The sequence below is a fragment of the Anser brachyrhynchus genome (genome assembly GCF_964034855.1).
Source record: "Anser brachyrhynchus genome assembly, chromosome: 1".
NCBI lineage: Eukaryota > Metazoa > Chordata > Aves > Anseriformes > Anatidae > Anser > Anser brachyrhynchus.
The window spans coordinates 113,070,491-113,094,685 of record NC_137694.1 but is presented as its reverse complement, the minus strand read 5'-3'; the positions used below and the strand labels follow the sequence as shown (position 1 = coordinate 113,094,685).

The 24,195-nt window shown below is 44.1% G+C and overlaps 1 protein-coding gene across 21 annotated transcripts in view; it reads left to right on the top strand.

Moving 5' to 3' along the window:
* TIAM1 (TIAM Rac1 associated GEF 1) overlaps nt 1-24,195 on the top strand; it is a 115,020-nt gene that overhangs the window by 73,320 nt on the left and 17,505 nt on the right. For 4 of the 21 annotated variants that reach the window (XM_080599074.1, XM_080599088.1, XM_080599085.1 and 1 more), the window contains 3 exons: nt 2,642-2,728; nt 6,130-6,354; nt 16,961-17,067. In XM_080599074.1, the coding sequence (XP_080455200.1) occupies nt 2,642-2,728; nt 6,130-6,354; nt 16,961-17,067 (419 nt within the window). The other 17 variants (XM_080599082.1, XM_080599094.1, XM_080599090.1 and 14 more) reach the window with 16 other exon arrangements.

Sequence of the window (24,195 nt, the reverse complement as noted above, 5' to 3'; positions counted from 1 at the left end):
GCTGGGAACAGGGTCAGGAGCCAGTACCACAGCTGAACGTCCAGGCGCTACGGGATTTTTCATTCTTACGATTGCTTTTCTTCTTGTCTGCAGCTTCATTCAACCCTTCTCATACTTCTTGCACATTTTAAAAACATATGTCCAAATCCCCTGTGCCTTGATTCCTCCAGAAGAACTGGAAAAGTCTTCATGAAACGAAGAAAAATGAATAAAATTATGGAAATCATTAGACCTTGCCCGCTGCTATTGCTAGTATTCCAGTTATAGCAATAATAATGTTTGTAAATCACTGTGAATTTTCAGGATCCTTCACAAGCAGCCATTAATTAATCCTGACAATGTTTCTGTGATAAGAGACGCTCTCGAGGTATCTGGCCAGCGTGTTGGACCTTGCCTTCATTACATGTCAGCTGGTTTCTGTTGCTGTGCTGCCTGGGCACACACGTACATGCCTCTTTCACTGGTACCTGCCTCTTTGCACAAGGCTGTGCGGGCAGAAATCAGGGAGCATCCCCAGCGAGAGCCCACTGCTTCCAGCCCCTGTATGTACTGGGAACATCTCTCTGTTGGTGCTTTTGTGAGTAACTGTCTGTCCTGGGGGGCTGAGGTCGTTTCGTGGAGGCAGGTTTGTTGTGGTATTGCGTTGGTTTTATGTGGCCCTGTGCACTCCTAGATGCTGACTTTTGTTCTCCTGTCATCAAAACTTTGCGGTGAAGAAAAGGCCCTGTCTGGGTCACCACCCCTCTCTCCACACCTGTGTTTCAGGGTCCATGCACAGTTTGATGATAATCTTTCTGGCAGCGATGCCAGCTTATGCAACTGCTGTCACTTCCACCCACTCCTGCCCTTCCTCTCACGCAGTGCTTGTACACGTGTTCGTGTGAGCACCTGGAGAATTCATCCAGACAAAAACTGTACGTTTGAAATATATGTGTCCATATACAAACTAGACATACGTATATGTGCAAATATGCATCTGTGCAAACATAGGTGCATATATATACACACTTGACTGAGGTGTTTCTCATCCAGATGAACTCCCTGTCTCCTTACACCCATTCTACTAGTAATTATTGCTCTGGATTTTATTTTTTGACTGAAAGTTGAATGACAGATTGGAGGAGGAAGCTGTCTTCTGGGGAAAAAAAAAAAAAGCTTGGGAAAGGTTGGGTGTCCTCTCAAGGTTAGCCACAACAAGAACTTGAGAAGCTCAGCCTTGTTTTAACTGTGTGGTAGTTGGAGCGAAGGCAGTACAGCAAAACAGCATTTCAGCTGCAAAAGGGTGATTGTTTTAATAACTGCTAATTTGTGCTGACTCAAACCGAAGTCTTGGGCACGCTCCACAGGGCCTGTGGTGTGAAGGTTTTCCAGGTAGGCTTCATGGCGATGACAATCAATAGCTACTATTTGTTTTACATCTGCTCTTTTGTTTAGTCAAGAGTTGCTCCCGCTGCCAAATCTGGTGTGTTGAGTGAGCTTCACAAATTTCCTTTTATTCAGGCTGAGGAGCTTGCATATGGGTTCCAAGTAGCTCAGTAAGCCATGAAGGGCCATATGCTCCTAGCTTCTAGGCTGCCACATTCTTCCCCCTCCTTTTTTTTTTTTTTAATGATATATGGAAAAAATAACTTCTCATCCATAACCATCGACTTGAAGGGAGTCCTAAAGTCAGAATAGGCTCCCAGCACATCTGCTTCCTCTTGGCTGGTGGCTGATTCCATGTCAAACAAGTATCTTCCCCCCCCAGAGGTTTGTAAATGTTTTTCTAGTTGGAAAAAGACAGAGCAAATGGTTTCTTACACCCATTTAGGGAGTAATGAAGTTTCAGAAAGGCAAATGTTCTTCTTTAGATAACTCTCAACAGTAAATAAGCAAAGCCTATTTAACTAAACACATTGTATTTACTTTACACATTGTTATCTTGCACAATGTCAAACACAAATGGCAAGAAAATCACCTAAACCAAATGTAACAGCACCATTTGCACTGTTAAAATTAAGGCTGTGTCAGTACTTGCATTGTAAGGTTGTTCTGGGGCTCTCTAACGCCGCTATAAAACGTGGGCTGAGCAGAGACTCGGCAAATAACAGGTCGTGCCAGGAGCAGCTGAGAAAAGAAAGAGGCAGAGGGGAAGGCAGCATTTTTACAAACTCGTCCAGCCCACGAAATTCAAAAAGTCAAAGCTGACATTTTGCTGTAGCAGGCACCGGTATGCATCGTATGAGTTAAGGATGGCAAGTCAGCCATAGCTCTCAGTTTCCTGGCTTTTGTTGGTTTGGGTCACAAACCACAGCTCTGTACAGCCTTTGTCTGCAAACAGCAAACTTCTCGTAGTGACCTTTTGTGGCAGGAGAATTCAAAGTGTGTTCCAACATTTTGCAGCTGTGGTATACTCAAATAAAACTGTAAACGATATGTGCAAACTCAGAAATTCAATTCAGTTTTTTCTTACAGCCGCTTTCACTTTAGCTTTCTATTTGTAAAGGTTTAAGGAAAGGGAGAAGGGAGGAATTATCGACCACTTTGAGAGGAACAGTGCTCGCTACAGGCACGGCACAGCCTTAACTGCAGTGCGTGCAGTCGTTAGGTAATGCTGTAATTGTTTGGTGCTTTCTAACCATGTCACTGGGTATCTCCCTAGGTTTCTCTCTGTCCTCCGTGGAAGAAGAAGGGATTCGTCGGCTGTATGTGAATGGTGTCAAAGAGACAGGCCTAGCTTTCAAGAAAGGTAAAAGACATTTTTAAATTGTGTTTGGCATTGTTTGTTTAATCCTGGTGCATACCGTGAGCTTGTTGAGGTGGAAGTTTTATAAACGCACCAAAACAGGATCCCAGTCCAGAAAAGATCGTGCTCTTTCAGCAAGAACCTGAGGTGATGAACATATGGTTGTTCTGCTCTTGGAATCGACAGTGCTCTATAGTCAAACTTTTAATTTTGAGTTGCTTTGCGTGTAGGAGGGTCAGCACCTCCCTTGCAGCTAGAAAGAAAAGCCAGGGCCCTCTCAAGTCAGTCACTGCAAGATAAACAGGTACGGTAGAAGCTCTCAGGTTACCCTCTGTGGCTGGGATTACTGCCTCTAGTTTTGCTCCCAGCATTTTCAGAAAGCGTCACAGCACTTGCGCCAGAAACCAGCAGAGAAAACTCGGCTGCCAGGCGAGTCGTAGTGCAGAGAGGGGTACGGTTCTGCCATGCCTTACCCTGACTGAAGCCAACCCTGGCAATACCATGCCCATACTGCTTTTCCCACTCATCGCCCTCCCTCGTGTGCCAGCACTGCTGCTCCTGCAGCCACAGGAGGGGCTGGGCAGGGAGCTGGGCAGCTGAAATATAACCAAATTTTAAAGAGTAATATGGGGAGCAAGAAGAGCAGGAAGACGCTCACCTCATCATTGCCCATTAGTATATGCAGAGTCCTCAAAAGCACCTTCAGAGTTTTTTTGGGGAGTTGGTAGGTGGTAGTGCAGAGCTTACTCAAGAGCTTGCTGTTGTTGAAAGCGATGGGGTCTGTTGTCCCCCAGACAGCTCCAGCCCCCTGCCTGGTGCTGCCTCTGGCTGAACCAATTCAGGTACTGTCATATTGGAGAACTGCCATGACTTTTTCTGACCCGCTAGCAAATGGAGTTGGCTTGCATTGCAGCGAAGCCAGTGGCACAAGTGGCACAAGGGAGGGACAGGGCTGCACAGACAGAAGCTGGGAAGGGCTGGGGGGAGTAGTTTTGGCCACAGGGAACCTGGAGTTTCTCTCAGCTGTAGCCTCTGACACTACCTGAAGAAAAACACCTGGGGGGCTCTGGAGGCTGCTGCGTTTCAATAAAGTTTGCAAAGATCATTTTTCTCTGTCCTGTCCCTCCTCACCCCACCTCAGCCCCAGACGGGGGTGGACAGGATAGGGATTCTGCCAAAAGCCCTGAACAAGGCTTGGGTTCAGCTATCTGCCAGCCTGCACCAGGGAAATTAAGTTCTCTGTGCTTCCTGTGGGGAACAAAGAGAGTATTAGGGTGAAGATGCAGGGTTCAGCAGGTCTTACTTTGCTTTCAGATGTTTGAATGAAAATTTAAATGAATGCGTGAACACACACTGCCTCCTGTGGGGCTGACATGCTAAAACACACTTTCAGTAATACATTACTCTTCATAACTGATAAAAAAAGCCACTTCTGTAATAACAGTATTTGGCAGGATATTATGACAAGATACGCATAGTTAGCAGAGAGGAAAACTCTCTCTCTTCCTCGCATTATTTACATTTATGTTTGCATTTGACTGCATTTCCTGCAGAAAATTAACTAGAAGAGTTACAGTATTTCCTTTTCAATCTTTTTTTTTTTAATGAAAAACTCTGAAATTTTATTTTCTCCTAATTATTTTTATGATTTATGATGTTATCTTTTTCTGTTGGTTTGCATTAGCTAGGCCATTGCTGGATTTGTACTGATGCTTGATTGTACTGAGGTATATATGATGCTTCATCCCAAATGATTCAAAAGAGGGATTACAAAGAGCAAACGAAGCCCCAGATAAGATGTTTATGGTTACAAGCATATTAATGTGCTGCTATTATGACATGGCATCACTAAGTAGAATAAATGAAATAGAGCGAAATGCTTGACTTGCTTTGTTTTGTCCTCATTTCGAATATGATTTTATGGTCCATTTGCTTCATAGCTATTCTATTTATTTCATTTTATTCTTTCTGAATCTGCGCTCCACACTACAGTTTCTGGGCACAGTTACATGCGTTTAAGAGAGATCTCAATTTTCCTAAAGAGGACTGGAGCTGTTTAGCCTCCGTGTTTCTTTCTGAAATGAGGGTAGGTAATCTGTCCTGGAGAATGCAGCTGAGCTCCTCTTGCAGCTCAGGCTCATCGAGTCGGGCCTCTCATCATGGCTTAAGGGCGCCAAGAGTCATCCTTTGCCTGGTCTCCCAGCCAGAGCACTGCACAGCAAGTCACCTACAAGAGCAGGTCACCTAGGGTAGGTTGCCTGCAAGGAGCAGCTCTTCTGGCCCTGTAAATTCCAGCTTTCCACCATGTAAATGCCAGGATGGTGACTAGGATGCCACAGCGGTCCCTCTGGTGGCTGTTGCACAGCGTGATTTTCCGTCCTCTCTCTCAGGGAGATGCCTGCAGGGGCCCTGCCAGCATACCCTCAGCGATGAGTGCAGCCCCAGCGACTGACCTGTAGGCTGAGTGACACTGGAATTTATTCGGGTTTAAAGCCTGGTCCAGCTCGCTGTTGTTATTTGGAGAGCAGGCCGAGGGGAAGGTCAGGTCTCCTGCGGACCCTGGAGGGCTGCTCGTTGTCTGTCGCATTGCTGCATCGCCCGGAGGCGAGCGGGAGTCAGCTGCTTCCTCTGCGGATCCCCTTTTCCCTTGGGCACTGGGGCTATAAATAGCTCCTGAAATTGGATTGGAAAAGACCATGTCTAACGTACCAAGTGCTAAAATTTGCCTTTTGAAGATCTGTATGCTGGGATGTAATTCGGACAGGGCCAGAGAGGAGGTTGTCTGAAGTCCTACACCAGTTAAGTGGGAAATATTCTCCCTCCTCCTAAGTGTATCAGTAGGTGACCACTTCAAATAAAAGCATGCATATGGGAAATTAAAAGAAAGAATCAACCCAGTCCAGCAACACAGCTGACACAGTGATCCTGGGGGATTAGCTGGGCTGCTCACTGGGAGCCTCTGCTTCCCAAAGCAGAGGTGCAGACCCAGCTCGCAATGCTTCATGCGGCTCCGTGTTTCCCCTGTCCTGTGTGCAGAGCCTGAGAAGTCTGGCTCTGTCCTTAAGCATACATTTATTTATGAGGAATATGTTTTGTACGATGGCTTGCTACACAGCAGCTGTCCCCTTGCAGAGCGATGTGAAGAAGGACAGGGTATGTGCTTGCTGGTACCTCGTGAGGGACTTCCTGGGCACCTCACTCTTATGGATACTGGAGTACCAGCCTGACAGCAGATCTCGCAGAAGTCCATCAAATTTCAATATAATTTGCAGTCATAAATGTTTACTCTATGTCTAGACATAACACTGTCTGGCACTTTATAAATACCCAGCTGAGCTCCTTGATGTCTGTGGGTAACAGAAACATTGCTGTGCAAGTCTTACCTGTTCCTTTCTGCATTGCAGGCCTGAAAGCTGGCGATGAAATTGTGGAGATTAACAAAAAAGCTGCTGAAGATCTGGACTCAGCTTTGCTGAAAGATGTCCTTGTTCAGCCTTCACTGTCTCTTACTGTACGTACCTATCCTGAAATAGAGGAAGGGCAGAAATTAATGCAGCCACCACCACGTCGCTTGGAAAACCCATCTGACTTGAGTGACAGCACGCTGGCATTTGCCGGGAGCAACCAAGGTATTGGGTTCAATGTAGAAATTATGAGGAGGAGAATTCACACTTAGAGTATGCTGGTGTAGTCCCATTGATCTGTAACTTCTGTGATGAAAGTGAGAAGAATTACAGTCTGAGTGCACTGCGTGGATGATAAATGAGACCTCTGGAAGCTGTAAGGTGTAGCTACAGTAGCAAAGAAGGATTAATGTGCACATGGTTAGGCTGTGAAATATGTCATCACCGAATGCGTGTCACATTATCTAGCTGTGCCTCCAGCAAGTCACAGACCTGATTGCTCACTTACTTCTGGGCTGCACAAAGAGGTGCCTTTAACTCCTGATTTGCCCACAGGATATATGTTCGGCAGGGAAGAAAGAAGGGATGAGCATTCACCCTCTCTGGGATCAGCCAGGAGCCCCATGTGTTTGATGAGACACATAAATAACTCACAGGGACAGTTCAAAACCCCTCAAGGTAGAGGCTGACATTACAGCCAAACGTACCTAACTGGCCCCACAGCACACTGGGGTGGAAAAAGCCATTCCTGCCCTCCACGCTGGGTTGTCCAGAGAACTGAACTGCAGAAAATTAAACTCTAGAAGAGGTGAATTGTTTGCTACTAGTTTAGCTTCCCGATCCAGATGAGGATAAGCACCAGTGCTGGGATAAGAGAAATGGCTGTGGGAGAGCAGGACCACCTCTTTAGCCTCTCGCCGTTATGTCTCTAAGACAGCAGTGGTGGGAAGTGCACTGGGATAGCAGGAAAGCTCCTGCACCATGTCTCCTCATACTTTCCTGTTTGAAAAGAGAAGAGGATATTGTACATTCCTGTTTGCTTTATTTTTATTTTTATTTTTGGAATAACTGAAAATTCAGGAAAAATGAATAGAATGGCCCAAAAGAAGCAGTTTCTAGATAAACAAAACTCTTCAGAGTTGAGGTAAATTTTTTCTTCCAGTCAAAAAGTAAATGTTTTCTGAATATGTCAAAATACTTACTATTTTCCCCAGAGTAAAGGTTTCATAAATGTCAATATAATTGTTCTGACATCTGTGAAATGGTTTTGGCTTGGGCATTTGGAATAAAAACTGGAGCAGGAGGGGCTGTTGATGCACTTCACCAGGGTTCAAGCCCACCTTTTCCCAGGTCACGTCTGTCGGGTTGTTGTGGTCACCCAGTGTAGGGACTCCTTTGGTGGATCTGGGTGCACACTTGAGCTAACCCAGCAGCTGTGTGAGTGCATGAGCATGATACTGAGCAGGGACAAACAAGCCACAGTGAAAGATTGTTTGCTTGGACTCGGGACCAAGCTGACTCATCTCTGCCTGCGAAGGGTCAGGTGGGTACAGCCTGCCTCTCAACATTTCTGGATCCTGCTCTGTTTTGCTGAAAGTATTTACTGAAAGTGATCTAGCAAAAACGTCCTTGTTCTGGTAACAGGAACACATAGAGGGGACGGGGAGAAATGGACCCCAAGTCTGACTTTTGGGAGTGTAATAGATTCATAGCACGTGGAGTAGCACAAACAAGAAGGCTTAAAATCAGCTTTTTGCAAATACCTCTGAGGATATTGATAAAAGCAGCCTCATGTAAGATGTGAAATAAACTCCCCAAAGCAGTTAAAATTAAACATTTATGAAGGACATTCTTCCTTTTTAATTTTCATCGAACTTTTCCAAGTTAGGCTTCTGTGCTGAAAAATCTACTATTAAGCTCATGTTGTAAACATTGATAGCTGGCCACAAGATGTCCCCATTTCCTATGTAACACCAGTTCATCATGGACCCCATCCTTCTGTCTTTGCCTGTGCTTTTCCCGTAAAACCCTTGCAGAGTACTCTTTCCCCTTGGAGTGTCTGCCCTAGGTGCAAAAAATTGGGATCTGAGACTTCCATATTTATGCAACGTGGTGATTTCAAAGCCAGAGCAGTCACACTTTGTAACACAGGGCCTCTAGAGCTGGTCTCAATAAGCAGCTTCCCTGCCTCTGTCAGTGCTCTACATCCTTATTTTGAATATTTAGGTCACGGAGGAGTCCTTTTCCTTGCTGAGAGTCAGTGCATGCTTTGCCAACTGCATCTGCAGAACCTGCAGAACCTTTTCATATTGTCCAGTAGCAGCACTGTGTGGGTACCATGTGAAGTGAAGACAGGACGTGACTGATGAACACACCTCAGCAAAACGAGCCCACCTGCCTCTGCTGCTTTGTAGGTACTGCTTCCTTTGTGCTGCACTCAGTTCAGGTATGATCTGTGATCTTCTGGAATCTTTTCCCAAGTCAGGTTTTTGTATTTAACTCAGCGGTGTGGAAGGTCTGCTTGTTTTTCCATGTCCTGCGGAGAGCCTGTGAACTCCCTGCTGCACCAGAGTACCTGCATCTTCAGTAGCTCCCAGGACTGGGGCTCAACTTCAGGGCTTCCTTCTCTGTTCAGGTTTCTCTTGGCACAGCTGTCCACTACTACTTGTGGTGTGCTGCAGCCAGTTCCTTTGGTTTTTCATTCACGCGACAGGCGGAAAGAAGCTAGAGCTGTCCTGACATTTACTTTCCTTCAAAGTGCAGCGAATAAGGTGGCAATTGCCTTCATCGCTCCTCAAAGGGGTAGGAATGCTTGCTTAACCAAACGAAGCAGCGAAATAGCTCATCAGCAAATGTGCAGGTGTTTATGGCAGCTTCTGAAAGTGCCTGTAATTGCCATATGAAATATGCCTCTGAAGAACGACATTAAGACAGTGTTTAAAGCTAAACAACGCCAGTGCTCTAATTTGGAATGACTTACCCCGAGGTGGGAGTGAAAGCAACAATCTGCATCCAGCTTTGCGATTTGGAGGCAGGTGTTTTGATCTTCTCCATCAATTTCTCTCTACTTAGATTTTAATAGAACACAATGTTGTACTGAAGCCTTTGTTCTTCTGGCTCTGTGCTTTTTCAGTTTTTCTTTTACCCCAAACTGGATCCATGTGAAATTTTAAAAAGGGGGACATGCTTTGATTTGGGGGGGCCGTAACTGCATCGAAGGTTTTTGGTCTCCGCTCTGCAGCTCCTTGTAGAGGGCAGTCAAGTGTGAAATACCCACTGACCCATTTGTATCCTTGTTGATTACTGGCAGTTCGGCTGGCTAGGCAAATCAGCTCAGTTGTTTCTATTCTATGTCTTATTTTGAGCACGCAGATTTTTTCTTCAGTTCTGAGCTGGTACAGCCTCTGTTTCAGCAGGGGAGTGAAGCATTACCAGGCCAGAATGCCAGCAGGTATAAATCATCTATAGACCCATCCATTTTCCAGAAACTCATGGTCTGGTTGACCGATCTCGCTGATGTCCTGTCATCTCCTTCACTATTGCGATTCTTCATATCCCGTGAAGTCAGCAAAGGGCAGAGCTTTTGTGTGAGGCATACCATATTGCATCTTTTCAACAGAAAATATTCTGTCACATTTTTTTTAGTTGTTTTTAAGGAGGCTTTGGTCATGCCTTGTTACTCCGTGGGAGGTCTTCCATGAGCAAAGCCTGCACCGTGTTTCGGGGAGCTGACCTCCATGAAGTGCCTGCCAGTGTGGTTGTTAAATACGGTGTGACTTACAGCTGCTTCATTTTCTACAACTACCTTGTATACGGAGAGGTTTGGGCTACAGCCTGAAAATCAGCTCTGTGGCAGCTGTTACTTCTTTGTGTTATTTCTTAACAGGCTGTTCTTGAGATGACCTTGGATTTTAGGTCTCTAATTGATGTAAAAAATACCATCTTGGATATGATGTATACTTTCCCCTAGGAATTTGCTCCATGTCAGGCATGCAGAGCCACAAGTTTTCTTCCTTTCATCTATTAATATTTTTCCTGGCTTTCAATCTTCTCTCCTAACGCAGCCTGCATAAATCCAGTTGAGGAGGAGTAGCTCTGATTCTGTCTGGAGCCCTGCAACCTGTTTTCCTTACTGCCTGAAGGGCTCAGTGAGAGCTCTGTCCCCTTCCCGTGAGGAGTGCTTCGTCTCCACAGTCTGCTCCACTCAGTCTAGGGAATGAGAGGTTGAAAGCTGGAAACAGAGGGTCACATCTCCCTAAGATCAGTTAAGCATAAAGGAGATATTTTGCTATTAGGGGGGCTTTGAGATCTGGGAAAGGGAGGGGGGGTAGTATTACCCATATTTGTTTGTGGTCTCCCCACTATTAACTACCTTTTTCACTCTGGGGTAGAGTTTCTGAGGGTTAGGCCTTGTATAGTTCAGTATTTTGGAGACCTCTAGTGTGAGGGATAACTCTGCAGGGGTAATCAACAGCCAAATAAATCATTGTGCTGAATGTAGCTGATAAAAAAAGAAAGCATTTCCCTGTTTTGAATGAGTATATTAATCTTCTAGATGTGAAGCAGCTCGATGTTTTTAAGGAGTCTATTATTTTGTTGTTCAAAAAGGAGGAGAACTAGAGGCTAAAGTTAACACGTGCTGTGAAGAATATGGCATAAACATGAAACAAACTCGCATTGCACTCTAAGAATTGCTGTTGTTTCTCATTCCATCCTGGTCCTGTCGCAGTTACCCTTAGGCTAAGTAATTTGGATTTCAGAACAAGCTGAGACTAACAGTAACCTTAATTTCTTCTGGGTTATTTTCCTGAGGCAGCAACTAATTTCATATCTTTTGTAGCATGTTCAAAAAATACTGTTATCATTCAGTACTTGATAACAATTCCAGCAGCATTTACTGCAGCAGCAATTGAGGCTGTGGCATATAATTAAGCAGAGATGTGCAGAACTGTTGTCACAAGATGAGGTTTTTAAAAGCAAAAGCTAATGGAAGTTGCCTCAGCCAGAATTGTATTTGGAGGGCTAATTCCTGGCTTTTCTGAAGTTTACCTGAGCTGCTGTTGAAATAAGTGGTGTGGCTGTTAGCACATTAGTTTTTGGATTGCAGCTTTGGGTTTTGGAGTCTTCCCATGTTAGCTGCAGTAAGCATGCCTGCTTCATTAGCAGCAGGGTTTGTAATCTTAATATTCTTGCTGTGTTGCCACTCCCTCTGCTGGCTTCGTGAACCAGAGACTGAAACTCGGTAAGTGTGGAAGGAATGGCTGCGTTCTGTAATTGCAGTGCCCCTGGTTCCCAGGGACCCTGAGCACATGCCTCGTTTCTCTGTCTGTGAATATTCCTGTTCATTTGAAACAGGCAACAAAGCATGGTGCAAGTATTTATTTGACCAGGTTCCTGAACTGAGGAGGGAGAAAAGTGACTGATGCAGGGAAAGTTTCATTGAATCTGCATTTTCCCTAAAAAGAGTGATTGAATTGAGTAACATTCAGCATAGATTTTTCTACGTTTGAGCAATTTGTTATCTAATTGAAATGGAAAGGGAAGCAATAGAGTTCTGGCAGAAAGATAGGAGACTTACAGGTCTTGTTTCTGTAGCTTTCCAGAAAAGGCAGATTTTTCCAGTTGTTCCTGTAGTGTTCTTTGGTCACTCAGTTGACTGGGGTAGCTGTAACACAGCTTTATGAATCTTTGCAGAGGTTATCAACATTATGGGATTTCCCAGTGGGACAGAATACCCCAATGTAAAAAATAATGTTTCCTTCTTTTATGTTTCAGCGTTTCAAAGCTAACCATAATTCTTCTAAAAAGTCAGACATGAGCCCCGTGAAAGCACTTTGGCCACTGAAACCTCCACAGCACTTCTTGCAGGAGCACAGATGCCCAAGCCTCTTGGCTGGGACTCAGAGTGGGTAGTCGTGTTCTGCCTAATCCGTATTTCACCTGCCATCTCAGCTTGGATGGGGTCACCCCTTATTTCCTGCCGAAAGGAAATAAGGAATCACTGTATTTTTTCCTGCAGTACTGCTGAGTTTCATCGGTGAAAGGAGTACAGAGGAGGACAACGCGCCTTTTATAGGGAGCAGTCGCAGGTGGGCAGGGAAGGACATGGGGCCGAGCTCTCCAGCCCCTGACACTTGCTGGCTGACTGCAGAGGTGACAGATCTCTGCCTCCGTCTCTCTGGGCCACAGGCACTGCCCCACAGACTCGCCTCTCGTGGCAGTACTGGCTGAGATCCCACAGTGGCTGTGCACGGGTCTGCAGCCTGTTCTGCTGGCTCTCCCGCATCCCCTCCGCCACCTGATTTGCTGGAGGACATCTTCGTCAGGGGACGTAGGCCCCTCAGTTTGGTTAACTCCAGAAATACGATCTAGAAACGTCCCATTCAGTGCTGTCTTGGTGCTGCTGAAGGCGGCAGGTTAATTACAAGCTTAATTTCAGCAGTCCTCATCAGGGCTCAAGGCTCTCCTCCCGTAGGAAAGGCCTGTGTGGCCCTGCGATGAACTAGGTTAGGGAAGCCAGCAAAAAGAAATAAATGAATAATGTTTATTCCCATTCATCTTATTGTCTGGCTGCATGGACAGCTGTGTCAGCATAACTTGGGTGCAAGGGGACAAGAGAAGAGAAGAATAAATAGGGCATGGCCAGGCTGGAAGAAATGCTTATGAAGCCATACCCTTGCTCACTGGGTGACTCCCTTTTTGACTTCAAAGTTCCCCTTTGTTTAAAGCAGGTACCTTGTGCTTTGAGCATGCATGGTACTGGTTTATCCTGAGATACTCTGCACCCCAGTTTTACCCCAACCTGAACATGGAAGTGGGATCCCTTTGTGGCACAATCCCAGTGGGAGACCCAGTACAGGGCTGGGCTAGAGCCAGCACTGCCCTCCTGGCTGACCACCCAGCATTAGCTGCTTCCCTGTTGCCTTCCCACTACCTTACCCATGAGACATACAAGGTGTTGTGTAGGGAGCTGAGATGTGTAAAGCACCCTGCCTGAGAGATAGAGGCACCCTAGAAGTTACAAGCCAAAGCTTTCAGCCATCTCAGCCTGTTGTTGCTTCTGGCCCGCAGAACATAACATGCTGGCAGATGGCTGGCCTTGCTAACACCTCCCTGTTGCTTCCACTAAAGGGACTAAATTCAGTATTGCCCGTTCCACATATGCAGGAATAAAGCATCGAGATACAAAAATTACGAACATGGAGGGTTTTCTGATCTGTATTCTGCTTCTTGTGTTAGTAGGATAAATGCTTCTGAGCTTTGCACCACAGCTGAGAAAGCTTGGCTAGGAATATTTATTTCCATTGCACTAAAAAAAAAAATATCATCTGGCACCAAGAACCCGGTTTTAAGAGCAGTACCAAATATTGTGGAATTCTCATTAAAATCTCAGGCGATAGCAACCCTGCACAGGGGAAGCAGCAGCCATGGAAAATTGTAGCCAACTGTTGGTGTGGTACTTAAGCTTTACATGATTCTCCAGGCATTCAAGCCCCAGCACCTTTGGTCTGGTGATATAAGACTTCCTTTTATTTTGTTAGTTCAAGCCATAAGTTGAAGTTATTTAATGGGCATGAGTCATAATGTCACGGATATTACACTGCCAAGGCAACCTGGGTGCTCCTGTGACCTCCATCTGTGCTTGTGGCCACATGGATTTGACCCCCTTTTTCCTGCTGCTGCTTTTTGGATTTCCCTTTCCAATTCCTTAATGTCAAGTGAAGCCCACAAGTTATTGTCCCTAACAAATGGTAGCCGTTGGGCAGCATTCAGGTGCTACGGAAGGAAATGAGCACATTCTCCTCGGAGCTCCTCGCAGAGCTAAATAAAGATTTGCAGGGCAAAAATAAAACGATGTAATGAACCTGACAGAAATGGGACAGTAACTGGAAGATATTAAAAGGCTGTTGCGGGAACGTGCAGCATTATTGAACTGATTGCCTGTGTTTTAACAAGCAGCAGATAAAACTGCTAAAGTTGACATCGGCTTTGGCAGCTTAAGACGTTAGAAATACCCTAAACACATGCACTGTGTGACTGCTCATTAAGACGTAAGTGAAAGATTGCTGTCTACTGGGTAGAAGTGTTTATACTGCAGGAAACAGATTAAGTGGTGTTTTAATATACAGGAAAAGAAAAAGTGATAGCTTAAAAGCAAAACCCCAACCCCCCTAACAAACATTATTTGCCTTGGCTTGGGGATGAGAAACAGCTGTAGGATGTATTTCATACAACTTATAATGGAAAATTAATTGCAGTAAGCACGGACTGCCCAAACCAAATTATGACACATAGCACATTTTACTCTTGTTTTTTAATGGATAGCATAAGGCATTTAAGAATTTTTTTTACACGTTAGTAGAGACACCAAAAAAATGACAGTCCAAGTTCATAAAATAAGGGCAAGGCTCAGAAAACTTAACTTCTTACAGACAAAACACTTCTTTGAATAGATTTTGTTTTGCCAAACATTCCCTGGGTGCACAAACATGCACATCTTTTTAAAAGGTAAGCCTTATCTTTTCAGAAGAGAGTCATGTCTTCGGAAAGCTCAATTATGAACTGCCTTTTATGTTGTTTTCATTCTATTTGATGTCCAATTTAGATCCATCCCAGTATGCAGAATATTTTCTGAATTTATATCTGAATTTCTGCATTCCAATTTTTCTGAATTTTCAGACCTATTAAAGTGGAAATCTTGTACAATCATGCTTTTATATATATATATATATATATTTTTTTTTTTTTGTAATGGTGGTTGGAAGCTTGCAAAAACTAAAGAACCCAGACCTGGATCACTGCCCTCAGACTTCATGTAGAGAACCTTATCTAGGACGTGTTCTTGAGCCAATGTTATGTGTTAACATAAAAACTATGAAACAAGATCAGTGGCTTCGCAATTGCGGCAAAGAGGCAGCAGAATTTAATCTCCTTATTCAATTAGGAAACTTATAAAGAGTATTGTTTCTATTTCATGAAACATATTTCAGACCAGTACAAATATAAGCAAACATACTAGACGTAGTTAATGAGTTTCTTTTTTAAATCTTTACAGCAGCTTGCCATTTTAGCTGAATAAATAGACCATCCATGCTACTCTAGCCTTTTTGGCCAAATCACACCATGTTTAACTGCAGTTTATCAGTGTAACAGATGTGTGTTATTGTCACTGTGGCCTTTTTACTTCCAGCATTGCTATTTAGCCAAATGCTCCTTACAGACAAATTTACATGACTTACCTAAATTGAAATGTCTAGTTGAAAATAGCAAGGAACGTGAGAGTCAGCATGGGACTAACACAGAAATGGTGCTGCATCTGATGTGCTAAATTACTGTTATTCCTTGTAAAAAGTTCGTGTTTCAACCTAGGACTGAATTGGAGAGGATGGCTGTAGGACCAGTGGGCTCTGTCAACAAGATAGTGTGCTATCGGGATGCTTCTGTTTATAAGGCTAGCAAAACAAAACAAAACAAGTTTGCAAAAAAAATCTGTTCTGTTACAGAAAAGAGTTAGTTTTCCACCAAAATGTTTAAATGTTACATGCTGGCAACAACCTCTCCAGAAAACAAAACAAAACAAAACAACAAAACACTAATATAGTTCAGTCTTGGTTTCTAAAAAAGCAGGGATATTCTGTGTTGCTGCATCCATTGAATTTTGATTATGTTTTTCTGCATTATGTGAAGAAAAAACAGAATGGCATAAAAAGTATAATCCCTGGTGGAACATTCACTGTCTTTTTTGTGTGGCAGGATGCAGGCAGGGAGGGGTACCCAGAAAACACCCTTCCCAATCCACCCCAGGAGTGACACTGCTGTAAAAACTTTTCCTTACGGGACTGGGGGGAGGAGGGAGGAAAGTTGAAAGGAATTAGCATCTGGACTCAGCTTCTGGAAAGTCTCTATGCTGGCTTGAAGCTCAACCCAGGCATGCAGGAGTTTCCTAGCAGAGTTCATTTCATCAGTGTTCATTATAATGTGATAGTTAGAAGCTGAGTGTATGTGAAGTCTGCTTTCTGTGAAGGCTGGCTAAGGTATAGTAATACTGCTTCTTATAGTTATTTAAGTCAGAGAATGAGATCCTGGAAAAAAAAAAAAAGTTACTTGCACACAGACCTCTGAGGTTGGGATTAGTTCTGTTCATTCCTTTGCCTCTTGCAGGTAATCCATCATTTACTTACAAAAAGTTGCAATGTCAATAACATACTCTCCAGAAGAGTGTTAAGGCACAGGTGTACGCAGTTCTTGCCACGTACTGGTGAAAATAAAATTTAGTTTTCAGTTAATGTGACAGACATCTAACAACTTCTAAAGCAGGTTTTGTTTCCTAAAAAATCAGCATTGAAACTCAGTAGCAGGTGTATTAGGCCAAAACTGCAGTCAACTTAAAAGCATTACGTTCAGCTTGCTCAGAGGAAGGGCTGACCAAGGCTTTCTCCTTGGCACTGCCCACTCATTCACCTACTGGAATTTCCATTTAAAACCAGTCAAGTATAAAGGCAGGCAATTCCTTGCCAGCAAGGAACTTAAAAATAAATGCAAGAATTTCAGCATGGCATTTTAGCCTTATCTCTGAATCAGCTTTTGTAATTTCCAACTAAATAGTGTTGTCTGGCCATAACCTGTTTATTTTTACACCTGTAGTTGAACGTGGTCCCTGTTGCAAAACAAGGCAGTCCTGCCAGGTCATTGAGTGCTTCTGGCATATATTCAGCATGTGCTTGCATGCAGGATGGGGCCTGGCCATCCATGGGAACTCAATACTTGCTGCCCACAGCTTTTTGAAATTTTGGAAATTATGGTTGGCTTTTCACACACATCTCAATTTCAGCAGGGCACTCGCTTTGTGGTGACCCAGACAGCTCCGTTGAGACGGCTCCAGAGGAGGCAGAAGCGCAAGACTTGGAATCATCTGATGAGGCTGATAAGATGGGCAAGGTGAGAAATTTTCATTTTCACATGCCAAGGAGTGAAAGCACACCAAGCTCACAGCTGATGTGCTGGCTTCCCAGCTGCACCTGATTAGAACATCTTTCCTGGGAAAATGTGAATCTTACTTTTAAGGTGTTTACAGATGATACTGAATGCAACACATTACATCTTTGATTATGGCACATCACCATCTCTTGAGCAGGACTTGTACCCTTCTACTGAGGACGGTTCGTATCTTCACTATCTTGTGACAATATTCCCACATATTTTCTAAATGGGATGGTTTATCATCTTCTTTTCCAGAGCAGGTCAGCTGAACCAGAAAATCAAATGGATTATTATGATTTCTTATTCTTTCTTGATTTCTAGGCATGGGAGGAATGTAAGTTAAACAGTATTTCCTTAAATCAATAGCATAGTGCATATGCTAGTTTTTAAATGCAGACTAATTATAGCCAATCTACCTTAAATTGAAGCAAAACTATCCAATTATAGCTAAGAGGTTGTGCAAATGGTTTGTTAATTGCTATCTATTAAGGGGTGGGTTTCACAGCAGTTGGTAGTTTGCTCTAGGCTGGTGTTGGGGAGTTATCTTCAACGTTATCTGTGATGATTAGTGGCTTTTGAGGCAGAAACAAGTGAGATTATTTTAAAGGCAATGATTGTTTTTATGTATTTCATGCATAAGTGATGGTGAGATTTTCCAGCTAATTTTCCACAGAAATCCTGATCTAATGAGTATGAGATCTCACTCAGTTTTTGTTCATGTGCAGGTGTGTTTTTTCTTAGTGTTTTCTTGTTTTAACTAAAGTACGTTATAGTGAGTCCTGAATTGGTCCCTGTACTCTTCTGCTTACTCATTGTAGGAAAAGGAAAAGACCCCGGCCTCTTGTTTCCTGACCTCTGATGTCATGCTAGCCTGTAGTTTTGCCTCTGATAGCCAGGGAGTGGAAGTCAGATAACAGAGAACATTCCTGTGCATGAAATATATGCAGAGGTTGCATGTGGAGAAAGGGTTTGTTCTTATGTTTTGCTTCCAGGCTTTACTGCAGAACTTTTTCTTGTAAGTACAGAGAATTTCTTCTTGAGTAAGTGGAAGTGTTTGTTGATACTTCTCTATTTTTAACTGTAAGGGTGTGGGATTTTCATGTGCGCTGAAAAGACTCTCTTCTGTTAAGCACTGAGGCTGGGGAAGAGCACTGAGCATAACACATAGCTACTTGGGGAATAAATGTTCATGCTGTGTTTTCTGTAGCTTTCTATTTCTGAACTGTGACAGGTTGGGGGGCTCCATATTGCATCTTGCCTCCTGGATCTTCAGAGCTGTAACTGCCTAAAGCGAGACCTAAGGATTACATGATTAGCCTTGCAGCTCAGCAGATTTAGTTAAACTGAGAAACGTGCATTAGCAGCTCTAATACTTAATATTCATACAATGGAAGAGTAAGTCCAAACTCTAACGAGTCTTACCTTCCAATGAGAGAAAATCTGCCTTTCTGTAAATAAAAATGTTTGTGTGTATTTCATTTTAAAACTCAGAAGGGTATTTTGTGTTGTTTATGTGATATAGGTAGGAGTGAGGCATTTTACTTCCCATGTAGAAGTACTCTGTACTACATGGGCTTTTTTTCTGATTTTTCTTGAACTAAAGCTATAGAAATCCCCAAATTATTTTGCTAAGCCTATTGAGAAATCCAGTAAATAGTAGAGGGCAATGGTAGAGAGCACTATTACTGCTTCGAATACTAATTTTTAAATACAGCAACAATAGAGAAAAACAAACGAACAACAAAAAAAAAGGGACACCTAACTGAAAAGAGCTAAAAGCATGGAAGGGTTTTCCTAATCCTTTTGCTTTGTGTGTGCCTGGGAAAGCCGATCTGCGCGGGGAGTGAGGAGTCTGCAATGCATTTTCCTCCATGGAAAATCACCACCTGGCCGGTACCATGAGGACAACGACAAAGGTGTTTTGCAGTTCATGCATTGCTGCACCTTTCCATGCTCGTAGGATTATGGAGCAGATTAAGTTGATGTCCTCAGCGCTGTTTTACGCGGGTTATTTTTGTACACGGGAAGTGAAACGCTGCCCTCAAGTCACCAGAAGGGGCATGCTCCTTGTATCACCATTTCCACCACAACTTCCAGTCTTCCTCAGATGCTGAAGAGGACTTACTGATTGTTTCACGTGTTTATTTACTGTCCATCTTGGCAAAAGCTAAGCAGGAGCACTCTTACCCATTCACCGCTGGGCAGCAGAGGAAATCCAGTAGAGCTACGCTGGAGCCTCCTAGCTAGATGCAAAGTTCCCCCATCTTTCAGTGCAGATGCAGCATTAGCAGCTGAAGATCAGAAAATAGCATTTGGGTTGTGCAACAGCATGATTCAGAGACAGGGCTTAATCCTGCAAAGATCATCACTCTGTGGCAGTCTGCTGATGTCCGCAGCACGCTGCTGAGGAGGAGAGCTCCCAGCTCCTCCAAGGAAATTTCCCAGCTCGCCAGCCAGCAAAGTGATTCTAGATGAGAGTTAATAATTGATGGGAAAAGGAGAGGAACGTAGCGCTGCGGCTGTCCTTCATGCGTTCTTGTAGCACGCACTGGGTAGGCTTGTTATGAAGGTAAGCTATGTGAAATCCTACCAAAAGCTGGACTTGGATCCCTTCTGCCTTCTACCTGTAATTTTGTCATGTAGGTGATACATAGCTGGGTAATACAGGAGGTACTTCAGTGTGGCTCATCTCCTCCTCCTCTTCCCTTCCAGCTGTCTCTTTCCCTTCCCCCCAGCTCAGCATGTGTGCCTGTGGGTGTGTGTTTGCTTAGTAGTGGTGCATTTGTTTCATAATCTGCAGAAGCCTCCAAGCTGTTGATGGTAGTGATGGATTTGGAGGGTATGCCAGTAGCTTTGAGGATTCCCCCCTTTTCTGAAAATCATATCTTCTGTGTATCCTAAAGACCTGATAACACAGAAATTACTTCTTCGATATCCTCAAAGGAACCATTATAATAATAAGCAAAAATAAGATTACTTTAAAGTGGTTTAAAATAGTAGAATCCAATTTCCAAGGTGGGTTGAGGCATTTGCAGTGCAGTGGCGTGGGACAGCTGTTTTTCTCTGAACTTCCTTCCTGTCTAATTTCACGATGCCTTTCCTGAATCAACCAGCACTCTTATGTGTGGTATCTCTTGGGTTGAAATCTTCGTAAACACTAGCGAGCATGTATGCTTTCTGGGTGCAACTTTTTTGTTCCTTTAGGTGCTGCAACCGGTGGTGGCCTGAATTGTACACCCAGTGCTTCTTCTCTGGGATGGGCTCCTCACTTTTCCTCTCCCTCCATTTCATGTGGGAGCCAGGGATGAATAGAAGAGAGCTGGGAGAGAATAATGGGGGAGAGGAAAGTGTGCTCTCTGCCACCTCTTCAGTCTTCTTTTCATCTAGCACGTGAATTCAAGTTTTAGGCTTTTTATGATATCTAGATGATATCAGTCACCAGTTCATTAGAATATTGGGAACTTCTCATAGCAGAGTAACTTCTTAAACAGTTACTTGCCTCTGTGGTGACCTGTTTTGGCCTTTAAAATGTTTTAGAATAAATTGAGGTTTAAAGGAGGTATGCTGAAAAGTGAGCATATGTGTAAGAGCTTAATGCTGCAGGTTGCCAAAAGCTGAGATGCATGCTGTGTTACATCACAAGGTGAGTCCTTGTGGATATATTTCTTTTTTTTTCTTATAATGGTCCTTTGATAGGCATGCTTTTAAAAATCAAAAACCAAATACCACCTGTAATCAGTTACAATACTGCAGGACACTCATTTCTTCTTGCTTTTAATTTGAGCCATCTGCATCTTGAAAGTAAAGCTAATTACCCCTGCAGCACTCCTTCTTCGGGGAGCATGCTGTAATGGTCTGTGTGTGTGAGTGTACACACTCATACCATTTAGAGGTATTCTTTTTGAAGAAAATAGGTCGTCTTCTCTGTGCAGTGTTATTGAAGACCAGAATTAAGCCTCAAAGACCTTCAGTGTGCTGCAATAGACGTGAAAGGATTAAAATGGGGGATTTGAGGGGTAGGTTTTCCAGTAGCATAACTGGCTTTTTAAAGTTCTTTTAATTCTCTGCCTCTGTCCCTTCAGATGTTTAATATTCTTAGGCAGCGCAGTTCGTAGCCAATCGGCTCATGCTCAGCCACAGGCAAGAGACATTTATATTCCAGGGCTGCCTTCGCCTCCCCTTTGCTGCATTTCAGCCTTTCTGCTGAAGTTTCCCTCTACGTGATTCTATGAAAAGCAGCGTTAAATCTTCAGCTGCAGCTCCTGGCCGGCTTTTAATTCCAGCTGATGTGGTGAGTGAACGAGGCCCACGGCAAATGACACATGAGGAGAGGCTCTGCCTGGATGAATATGGTCGCTGCCCTGTCTCGTTAAAACGCGGCTGTCTGCTGTGCCGCGTCTCAAGTAAGCGGCGCAGGAGATCTCCCTGGAGTGGGAAGGCATTTCGGATCAGCCGAATATGTGGAGAGCTGGGATTGTTCTCGTAGCTGAGTCTGGAAAGGCGGAGTGAGGGCTCCCGCAATATATACTGCCTGCCTTCCCGGCGATGTCGGCTCCGTGGCGAGTTAGCCGTAAAGTCAAGAACGAAGGCGCTGTGCGATCCGGCGACTCGTTGTACCGCATGCTGTACTTGGTGAGCAGAGCTGCCGCGCGACGTGACTGGGCGAAGTAATTAGCAGCTAAAGGAGTTTTCATGCTGTTTTAATTTTAGGGCTGTGGATTCGAGGCTGAGCTGTAATGCACGTACTCTGTAGAGGCTTTTTGTTATTGTGCAGTGTCATTAGCGGCCCTGCCAGTGCATGAAAAGATGCAGTTTGCCTGAGTTTTGTTTGGGAGGTCAATAGCTTTGAGTCTGCTGCCTGATGTGGAGCAGAGGTGTTGGATGCAGTTGAAGAGGGTATTCTGTCTGATGCCCAGGCACCTGTATATGTTTGTAAGGGGAACGCAAAAGGAAATCGGAGTCCACTCTCACAGCTATAGGGCTGGCAGCCAAAACTGTTGTCTGTGGGCATTGTTAACACAATTAATTGGTGACTTTAAGGACCTGCTTCTCCTGCATGGGAAGGGTGTGAGCTTAGCTCCTCTGCTGAACCCCCTGCAGAGGAGGGGTTAATGTACCGGCAAGGTAAACTTTGCCTTACAGCCCAGTCGTGCAAGGACTCTGGCGCATTTTACGGTTGCTGGACAGGACTGCTGGCAGAATCGTGCCTAAAGCGTGAGGCTGTAATTCGGGAGAAATCCCAGTTCGGTAGTGGCCGGCAAGCAGAGGTGGTGCTGGGAGATAAAGGGATCTGCTTCTGTTCCAGGCCTTCCCTGTCCTATCCACTTTCTTAGGAAAATGGGGACAGAGGTGCTTTTGTTCATACTGTCTGGGAGTTCTAAGCAAGCAGCTCTGTTCTGAACCTCACTGGGTGTGATACACACCTGCTTCCTGTCTAGCAATTGATTTTTAAGTAAATATGAGGAAGAAAGGATCATGTTTGGGCATGAAACAGTTTGTTCAATGAACAAGCAAGCGAGCAGGTTTGTAAATGTGCTTGAGCTTTTTCATTTTTTCATCCATCTGGAGACCACGGGACGAATGATGCTTGGGAAATACACAAAGATGCGAGGCGTGGGAGTGGCAGGGCAGAAGCCAGAGCTGGAGCTGGCTGTGGGAGAAGGCAGCGAGCATTTTGTGGAGTGTGCACATGTGGAGATAAGGCATTTAAAAGTCCTCTGGACTTCCTTTTTGGCCTATGGGTGTAACTGTTCTCTCTAGGGCAGAGTCAGTGTCTGTATGACAGTTACCCAATTTTCAGCCACTTGTTAGTGTTTGGCTGATGTTTCATGGTGTAAGTGGATTTGCACTCTCTCCTTCTGGGTGACCCATCTTTCCTGGCAGCTTACTGCAAAAGCGTGGTGAGCTGTCTGCAGGGTATCAAGCACAAACTGCTTCAAGCACTTTATTTATTTTTGGAGTTTGATTCCATACCATGTTTTTTACATCGTAACTATTTTTAGTTGTACACTTGGCTCTTAAAATAAAGTGCCACTGGGTAAGACTTCCTCATGTATTTTTTCAAGAGGTACTCTTAACAAAGCTAAATGTTTCTGAGGAAAATCCTGCCTATAGTGGGTCTCTGCAGGCTTACATTAACAACTGTTAACTGTCAGTTCTTTGTCCCTTTCCAGCAGAGCAGGTAGCTCAGGCAGGCTTTTTCGGCTGCACTGAAGCCAGGCGTTAACCTACTGTGCGTTTTGGATTTGGAGCTGTTGAGATCAAGATGACACATGTTGAAATCTAGTGCAAACTGAAGCTAAAGGTTTGGGTATGCTTTGTACTTAAGCGTCCAGCAAGCATAGGTGGAACCTCTATAAGAAATAAAAGGAGGAGTGACTTTGACTAATAAATCCAATGACATGTTCCATTACCAGAGTTGAATTAGTTAAAAATGGACTGCTGCAATTCACTCTTTTTTTTTACCACACTTTTCCTTTCTGCTTGACTCGAGCTTAAATCTAGGATACTGAAGATGAATACTTTTCCTTTGGGAAACTGTGTCCAGGAGGCATTTCTGTGTAGACAGCTACAATTAGTTCATTGTTTACAGTTGTGTCCTGGACAAAATTATCCTTTGCATAACAAGACACCTTGCGGTGGTAAACTTTTGTGAGCATTTACAGCCATAAGATACCTTTAGGGAAAGGAACTGTATTACGGAGGGAAATCCCTTACTTGCCACAAAAATGGTTAATGTTCCTTTTAGGTTTGATGGCTGCGTAGACTTGTAGGTGAACTTAGATGAAAACAGACGTGTGTGAGCAGGCTGTGCAGCTTAATAAATGCGGAGCCTTTTTGGCACCTGGTCATCAGAAGATGTGGAGTGGTTCAGGCTCCTGATGCTGTTGTTGCTACTGCCTGGTGGGAGTCATCTCCCAGGGGGCAGGGCTCTGTCTCCAAACTGTAAAGCGATGGTATGCTTGTTCCTTCTTTTTTTTTTTTTCTTCTTCCCAACTTGTCCCCATTTCTGCCCTCTCTGCCCCTGCATCCTCTGAACAGGATAATTTGGGGTAAGTTCAGGAAGTTTCAGAGTGGACTGGAGGG